The sequence below is a fragment of the Cicer arietinum genome, chromosome 7 (assembly GCF_000331145.2).
Source record: "Cicer arietinum cultivar CDC Frontier isolate Library 1 chromosome 7, Cicar.CDCFrontier_v2.0, whole genome shotgun sequence".
NCBI lineage: Eukaryota > Viridiplantae > Streptophyta > Magnoliopsida > Fabales > Fabaceae > Cicer > Cicer arietinum.
Genome location: NC_021166.2, coordinates 24,625,336 through 24,634,379, shown reverse-complemented (window position 1 = coordinate 24,634,379; position 9,044 = coordinate 24,625,336). Strand labels below are relative to the sequence as shown.

Here is a 9,044-nt window from a genome sequence, read left to right as displayed (position 1 = left end):
GATAAATTTGTTAATTGCTAAAATAAGAAATTTGGTAAATCACATTTGTCGTTACTCAACGACTAAATATTTACAATTTGGTAAGTAGCAAATTGATTAATCACAAATTGTTAAAATTAATTTTCTCATTAAATGTAATTGGTAAATGGATTAATTTTCTCATTAATTTACAAAATGATTTAGCCACAAAAAAATTGATTTGTGGGTACTTGATTTGTCAAATTTCTTCAAATAAAAATCTACGAATTTGCTTTATTTTCTTCTTCTTAAATTGGTCAGATATACACAAAAACTTGCATATGTTTTATGAAATTAAAAATAAGTAAATTCAATAGTCATTAGAGTGTATTTTCTTTGAAATTTATAATATAATTCACTTTTTTTTAGTTTTAATTATTTTTAATTATAATTATTTATTAATGTATTTTATTTTACTTAATTATTAGTATTTTTATTTTAAAATAATTTAATTATTTTTAATTTATTAAATAATTAATAACAATTATTAAAATGAGATAACAATTATTAAAACGAGAAAAAAAGTCCTAGTGCGAGGTCGCCTCTGGGCCTGCGACCTTCAACTAGATGAAAAAATATTTGAGTTTCAGTTGGTCGCACTATGGGCCAACGACCTCCTACTCAATCCAAAAAGTAGGGCAATCAGATAATATGTTTTGGGAGTAAGACATTTTGGTGGCAAAAAAAGAGATATTTAAAAACAAAATCATTTTTCTTGTGTTTTCTTATAATTTCGTCGTTTTTATGGGACATTATTTTAATTTCGTCTTTTGGTGGGACATTGTGACTTTTGTATAGTCAACGTTATAGAGCATTTTCCGACACTTTAATTTTGTCACCAATTGCTGTTTTATGTCTTTAATTGTTACAAGTTTTGTTGACAGATTAATCATTTTTAGTTTTAGCAATTTTGAATTTGTGTTGTTAATATGCGTATTATGGACAATTTAATTTTGTCACCATTAAGGGTTTTATGTTCTTAGTATAGATATAGTGAGTTTGTTTACATATTAATCACTTTTAATTTTAATTAGATGATAAATACTACCAAAAACTGACACGTATAACTTCAAAGTTCCAAGTTCAATTCTAGAACATGAAATTCAATTTGATAATTTCAATATTTAAATTCTTTACTCTTTTACTTGTACTTATATATTTAATTTTTATTATTTTATTTTAATATCTACCTAACTTTACAATAATATTATTATTTATTTATTTTTATTAAAATATAATATTTATTGATTCAAATTGATATTAAAAAAGGTAAGATTATTATCTCTGAAAAAGAAAACGATGAATTTGTTTACAAGCTCACATAATCCAAATAATATTATAAAACAACAAAATATCTATAAATAATGTGGCAAAATCAAAATAACCGTAATAACTATATCTTTATACTTACAACGTTGACAACTTAATTATTGATTGAAATTTGTAGTTAATCGAAATTGATATACTAATCTAAATGAAAAGAATGCAGCAATAAAATGAAAAATCAAACAACGCTGTTCAAAGACAACATATAAAATAAAAGTGAAACCGAAAAAAATAAAATAAAAAATATTATATATATAAAAACGACTTATTTATATTAATAAGGAAAAACAATACATAATAGTGATTTTGAGTTAAAAATAGCTTAAAATCATCCATGTCTATTAAATGCGAATCAAAAAGAGAAAACTTAAGACATAAGACAACACTGATCTCTAAAAAAAAATTAGGCCGACTTAACAAAATTAATTGATACAAAAAAATTGTAACAAAAAAAAAATTATGTTGATGTTAATGCCGTGGAAGTTAATTATGATTACACACGTTAACGAGGGAATTTAGCATAACACGGAGGAAATTTAGCGCTGCTAATAACACGAACGCGGGCGGGGTTCGAAAAGGAAAAATCGAAAATAGAAAGACAAGGGCAAAATCGGCAAAACAAAAATTAGGGGGTTGAAGTTGAGTTTCTCTCTCGGTTTTTTCAGGTTCAACGCGTTGAAACGAACATCAATCGAAGTAGCGTTTGCGCCTGAGATTTTAGTTCGTATTGGAAAAAAAAGTTTTAATCAAAGAGAAAAAAAAAGAGAATCCATCGCATGAAATATTGAAATTTAAGAAATGATGAAGGGATGGGATGGGGTTCAATCTTCTCTCTCTTCTCGATCGAGTTCCATGATGAGCCATCGAGTTCCCTCTCAATCGGTTCGACTCGGACGTGTCCAACCTCAAGCTCCATCTAACCGCACCATTTTCTGTAACGATCGTGAAGCCAATCTTCCTGTTCGATTCAAGGTTCGCTTTATTATCATAATCGATTTTGTTCAACTTCACTGATCGTTTGTTTGTTGATTTTTTTTAATCGTTTGATTTTGTGGTTAATTGATGTTGTGACCTAGCTTTGTTTATGTTGATGGTATTTTAGTGTTTTAGTAAGCTTATTGATCATTGAAAGTAGGTTTAGTGGTTATGTTTATTGATTAAATTGATGTTTAGTTGTATTAAAGATTGAAGATCTAGGGTGAGTTCTGCTTTGGTTAGTTGATATTGTGATTGATCTTCAAAATTGTTGAAGATGAACTTTGAACTTGTAATGTAAACTCTAAATTAACTTATGCGTTCTTTCTACTGGATTTTATCTTTGAAAGAAAATAGTTGGTGGGATTTGCACTAGGAATGGGTTTTTGGTCTTACAATAAGCAGAGTTACAACCAATTAATGGAAAATAGAGATAGGGAGTACTCGATTCTTGCATTCTTCTTGTGGAGAGGGAATAGCTCTTGCTTCCCTTGTATTTTTCATTTCTCTTTAATTCGACACAAAAGTCTCTTTGTATTGATGATGCGAAAACCACTGCACCGAAATCCGACATGCAATGCCATCAGCTTAACGGATTATGAGTCCTTTCTCCTGCTGATATTTTGTTGAAAATGCCATTCCTATTCCTTGCTCAACAAATAGCATTAGCTTTGTTGAGGGAAGGGGAACGATACATTCTGTGACTTTCATTTGATAGTTCATTTTGATGCCAACTGATAAGTATCCAGACAATTGAGGAACCTTCTCCTTGAAAGTTAGATATCAAGGGAGAACTAGACACTTAAATACTTCACTGATATGTTGTTAATCTCGGATAGCGGGATAGTCGCTATTGCAAACACTAAAAAAAAGTATACAAACTAAACATAAATCCCAACAGCATACATAAATACTAAAAATAGCAAAATACACAAAATTAAAGGGGTAATGATACTTAATTATTATTAACTTTGGTCATTTGTTACTAACATAAAAAATAAATAGTTATAGCTTTACAACTACTAATTAAAGTTCAAAAAGTAATCAAAATCATGTTTGCCTCCATGATTTCATTGTTTAGAGGACAACGTGGCTTATGTTTTGGTTCACAGTAACTTCACAAAAGAAGAGTTCTTCTCGGTTTGCAGAAGAAGGAGAAGAGCAGAGGGCTTGGGTTTGCAGAGAACAGAGAAGAATAGAGAGCCTCATGTTCGATGAAGAAGAAAAACAGAGCTCTGTGCTTGCAGAAGAATGCAAGAATTGTTCGCGCTTGAGAAGAAGATCAAATAAGTTCACTTAAAAATAAATTGAAATCTAAGATAAAAAAAATAAAAATAAACTGAAATGACAAATTTACCCTTAAAAACCAAAAAAACATTGGGGGTAATTTAGGGATTTCGTCTGCAAACCCTAATTGTGAATGCCAAAATGCAAACTATGTGCTAATTTGACACGGTGCGCAGTCACGACTGAATGCTTCACAGTGGATGCCACCGCTGCACCGCTGTTCCGTGGTCGTCTGCTATAACGGCATAATGGACGACATAGCTTCACCAAGTATTCCATACTATTGCATGTGGGACTTAGGCTCCCCGTAATACCCTAGTCCCTTTCATAGCACCACCCCTGAGAGCCGATTCCCCGCGGGCTGCACTTTACGAGTCTACGATGCCTTACTTGGCCTTTTTCAGTCGGCCCCTTGTAGGCAGCCTTTTTGAGACACCAGCAACCAGCTCTGATACTATTTGATTAGTATCCTGTATCCAATCACTTGGAAAACCCTCCCTAGTTGTCTTTGGTCAGACCCAACCCCCTTTCTCCTATTCGGCACCTATTGTGGCAGTTTGCATCTCTTGGGCTAGATGCTTCATTGTTCTGGCAGTTGAGTTTGATATGTTTCGCATCTCTCCTCTAGATGTAGTATGACCTCTATCTTTGTCTTGAGTGCAATCTAGCTGCGTTTTTGTGCCAGTGCAGCTTGGCTCTCCTTTTCAGTTTCAAATATAGTTGGTCTAACTCCAGCTCCAAAGTGCAGCTTGGCTCTCCTTTTCAGTTTCAAATATAGTTGGTCTAACTCCAGCCCCAAATACTCTGACACCGTCTTCTACAATTTTTAGTTTGTATCAACTATTACCATTAGGGTCCTGTTAGAATATATAGAAATTATCTCATAAGATCATTACTTTATCAAGAATATTTAAGAGTATCTAAGGGTTCGTTGTGATAACATCTTTTGTGTTCAGATTTAGTTACAAAGTTGCCACCGTGTTTTTATTCTGTTTTCAGGGTTTCATGTACAAATCTTGATATATGGAAGCAAATTCAAAATAAGGTGGCAATTTTGAAAATAAATGTGAAAACAAGAAGTGTTTTTTCAAAGTAACGGGCCTGATCTTTTAGGAATGATTTTTGTATTTTATTATATCTTTTGATTTGTTTCCATATTAAATTAGGATTGGGAGTCTAATATTAGAATAAGTAGGGGTTAGTTCTTTGTACTTTTCAGCACATTATTGCTCAAGATATATCGTTATTTTTTTTTTGCAACGGTCAATGTTAGTCATTAGTAATATTAATATTGTTAGTATTTTGCTGAGGGTAAGGATCGAACTCGCAACTTTCTTATCACTCCACTCCCTAACTCTCGTACCCCAACCACCAAACCAACCTTATATCCCCTAAAACATATCATTGTTAATATTATATCATTAAGATTTTGTTCTCTTTTACTTTTTTCAACATAATTTTGCTTCTTTTCCCTTTATTACTTGCTATTGGGCTAATAATCGATCAATTAAAACTCATGTCCTTCATTAATTATCTGCTTATGGTAATAACTCTTTCACATTTTTTTGATATCTTGTCTTATGAATATAACTTTTCCCTCTTAATCCGTGAACTTGGCTCAAGTCTCTTATCTTTCTTTCTCTACCTTTAACAAACCTGTAGATACTAAGTTGCGTCGTAGTGCTTTGCTCAGTACCTTATATTTTTCCAATTTTAAGGATAGTTAAGCATATTTACACAAGTATCTTGTTTAACCTTATGTTTCATGGTTTCTTTCCACCATCGAGATTCTTTACCTCCTGCTCGAAAGCTTCTAGATTCTCCAACTTTCTCTTTGGATACCTTCCAAATCCTTTTAGCCATCTTGTTTCACAACCTGTTGGTATTTGATTGGAACACCTGTATCCCACCATCCAAAACCTTCTCTCAAAGCTCCTCTGTTTTTCATCCATCAATTGCTACCTATTGATTCTTGAAACCCTATATTGGTCGTACCTTTTCACTCTATTGACCCGTACATCTATAACCACGACTTTGTTGGGGTAGCCATGCTCTTGTCCCAAGTGTTGAATTAATATGAGCGGAGTGTTTTTTTTTTTTTTTTTTTTTTTTTTTTTTTTTTTTTTTTTTTTTTTTTTTGCTAAAATATGAGTGAGTTCAAATCTTGTATATAGCATGTATTGGTTTTACCAATTAGGATCTTTCAGGTTATCTAGGATGGATGAGCTTACCATAAAAAGACTGTCATCTGGCATTGCCAATTTTTATAGGCCAGATGTTTGAAATTAAAAGTGTAGCTTTTAATAGCTACAAATGTCTTCCTTAAGTTAATTTCAAACATGGATGTTAGCTACAGTGAAGGGAGTCAACCTGCTGTGTGCCTTACCAATCAAGTTGATTCTTCTTCTTTTTTTTTTATAACTCTTTTTCGTAGTATTTTTACTGTTATTTAGTTTATTAACTTTCTGATTGCTAACTTCCAGAAACAGTGAATTTCTTTTCATGTGTGAGATTATATTGTGTATTTCATATGTCTAGATCTTGTAATTAGGTTGGATTTGATTTGTTAATATTTATTATGTCAGGGGAATTCAATATCGACTACAAAGTACAACTTTTTAACCTTTCTGCCAAAAGGATTATTTGAACAGGTAAGTTACTCAAAGCTTTTGATTTTGTCCACATTTCTATTGTTTAGTGAAGGTAAACCGTGCTTGTTTTTAAATGATGGGGGTCTATCCTTGGCCACATTATCCGTGTTTTTATGTTTTCTCAGATGATAGAAATTCCTGTTTGTCCTGCAGTTCAGACGGGTGGCGAATCTCTACTTTCTTACCATCTCAATTTTGTCAACAACCCCAATTAGGTATGTAAATGCTAGAAAATATTGTATTTGAATGATTATTTTGCAACATGCTAGCTTATTTGTGATTCATGAGCAAAGAGCATCTGCATACCCACTAGGGGGACGCAGCACCATCTTAATTTTTCACCAATTTTCTTCTTAAGTTGACTGCTTTCTTCTACTAGGTGATGATATTGGGTAATTAGACATTTTTTGATTTTAATAAAGTTAGTTTTTGTATGGATAAGATGTACTCAACATGCATGCTTACATTGGATATTGATATACCTCACTGAGATCTGGATATGGGAATTTCCGCATGTGTGGTTTATGTTGGAGGATATTTAAAGGTTCAAGTCTTAACTGTTAGGTTATGGGTTTTATGTGTTTAGTTTAATTTATGGTGTAAAATTAGTTGATTGAAGGTCCATTGGGTTATATGAGGGTTAGGGTGATTTAGAAGTCATGGGACCACATGATGGGTTTAAGGTTAAGCGGTGGCTATTATAAAGCTGAGAACAGCACTTGTGATTCTATGACATTTGGGGCCACTTGGTATGCATGATAAGATAAGGCACGGTGATAAGAGGCATGATAGTGTGAGGTCTGATTCTATAAGTTCTAGTAAAAGTTTAATACTAGACTGTTTGGTGTAACATTATGCTAGATACTGTATTTGTGCTAGATAATAACACATCCGTCTCTAACTATAGGACTTTCTTGAGAAATTTTCCTGTCCCTTTTTATAAGATTCCTTTCATTTTAAGTGTATTAATTATTTCTTTACCAAAACCCCTAAATATTTTAATCATTTTTTGTAACCTAAAAGTAGCAATAAATACCTTGAAGCAATGTTGTCAAGATCGAGATCTTGATTAAGATCGGGAGGGGGAAGCAAGATTGCAATACGCAAGATCGCAACTAAGTGTATTAATTATTTCTTTACCAAAACCCCTAAATATTTTAATCATTTTTTGTAACCTAAAAGTAGCAATAAATACCTTGAAGCAATGTTGTCAAGATCGAGATCTTGATTAAGATCGGGAGGGGGAAGCAAGATTGCAATACGCAAGATCGCAACTAAGATCAGAAGATCCTACTAAAAAAATTATGTAGGCTCAGGAGGGGATAGCAAGATCGCAAAGTACAAGATCGCAACTAAGATCGTAAGATCATACCAAATTGAAAATAATACATAAAATATGTAGTGCATAAGTTCACAAGTCTTAATTAAAAAAATAGAACAATCAAGTCCACAAAATAAACTACTCAAAGCTTAAACATAAAACAACTTAGTCCAAGAAAGAAAATACTTAAAGCCTAGTAAGAATCATCACAAACTCGTGATCGTGAGAGGCAGAGAGAAAGATTGAGGGAAACGTATCAGTTTAAATGTGTAAAACTTAAAAAAATATGATTTTCCCCCCTTTTAAAGCAATCGAGTCGTGCATGACCCGGGTCCAAAATCTGAAATGGGCCTTACGATCTTGCTTTAACTCATGCGATTATGTGATCCTGCTACAATTACGCTGGTGATCTTGCACAATCTTGCTTCAAATGCGATTTTAGGTAGAATCTGGATCGTATGGGATTTTAAGTAAAATTGTAAGATCTTATGATTTAAATCGCGATCTTGATAACATTGGCTTGATGGATAAACGTGAAAAACAACATACATTGTTAACAAATTTAATATTACTATCAATTTTCTTTATTCTCATGATTTAGTCAATGGAGTACGATGTTTAGGGACAAATGTTTTATATTTAATAGTACACATTTTCAGGAAAATGTCAAAATTTATTTAAATGTACTATATTACACACGTTTATGTTGTTTTATTAAATTCTATAGAACTAAAAGTCCCTAATTTTTAAAAAAAACACTCATAACCACAATGTACATTTTAATTATCAAAATAAAAGATTAGATGTTTATTCAGGCCTTTACGTAAAGTATTTATATTCTTACTTAGTGCTTATAAGTTTGTAGGTACTTATAGGCAAGTTATAAAATGGAGGTTTTAAAAATGTTGAGCTGTCTAATCTTATTTCAACTTATTTGTGAAGGTTTGGTAGAGTCGTAGTTGCTGCTATATACCAGTTTTGCCGATGGTGGCTGGTAGAACATGACTGAAGACTAAAAATCCGCCATATAAACACGCCATTGCGGCCTATGATGCCTCCATGGCGAGGCATTCCTTCACAAATTGTGTTAGGACTTAGATAAAGGAAAGTTAGTTAGTAGAAGTATTTAATTGGTTGAGGTTGTTATAAGTAGTTAAACTATTATGTTTGTTAGTAGGTAGTTAGTTAGAGATAGATGTATTAAAGATTTAGAGGAAGAACACTATAAGAAGGAAAATTAGTTAGTAGAAGTAGTTAAACTATTATGTTAAAGATTTAGAGGAAAAACACTAATATTTAGAAAAAAGATACGAAATAATATGAGAGAATCTCCTCAAAGAAAATGATACACAAGAGCAAATACGTTCCTACAATGGTATAAACCACTCAATTTTTAAAGTTGCTAAAAGATACTTTCATAAGGGATGAAACTTGTATTTTAAGTTTCATGTACACTTAGGATAATG

At 32.2% G+C, this 9,044-nt stretch overlaps 1 protein-coding gene across 1 annotated transcript in view; it reads left to right on the top strand.

Moving 5' to 3' along the window:
• Positions 1–1,868: 1,868 nt before the first annotated feature.
• The window catches only part of LOC101506046 (phospholipid-transporting ATPase 3-like), a 31,402-nt gene continuing 24,226 nt past the window's right edge, over positions 1,869–9,044 (top strand). Inside the window, exons 1-3 of the mRNA XM_004509873.4 lie at positions 1,869–2,316; positions 6,192–6,257; positions 6,411–6,472. Coding sequence (XP_004509930.1) covers positions 2,143–2,316; positions 6,192–6,257; positions 6,411–6,472 — 302 coding nt within the window. The 5' untranslated portion in view covers positions 1,869–2,142. The remainder of the gene's footprint in view (positions 2,317–6,191; positions 6,258–6,410; positions 6,473–9,044) is intronic.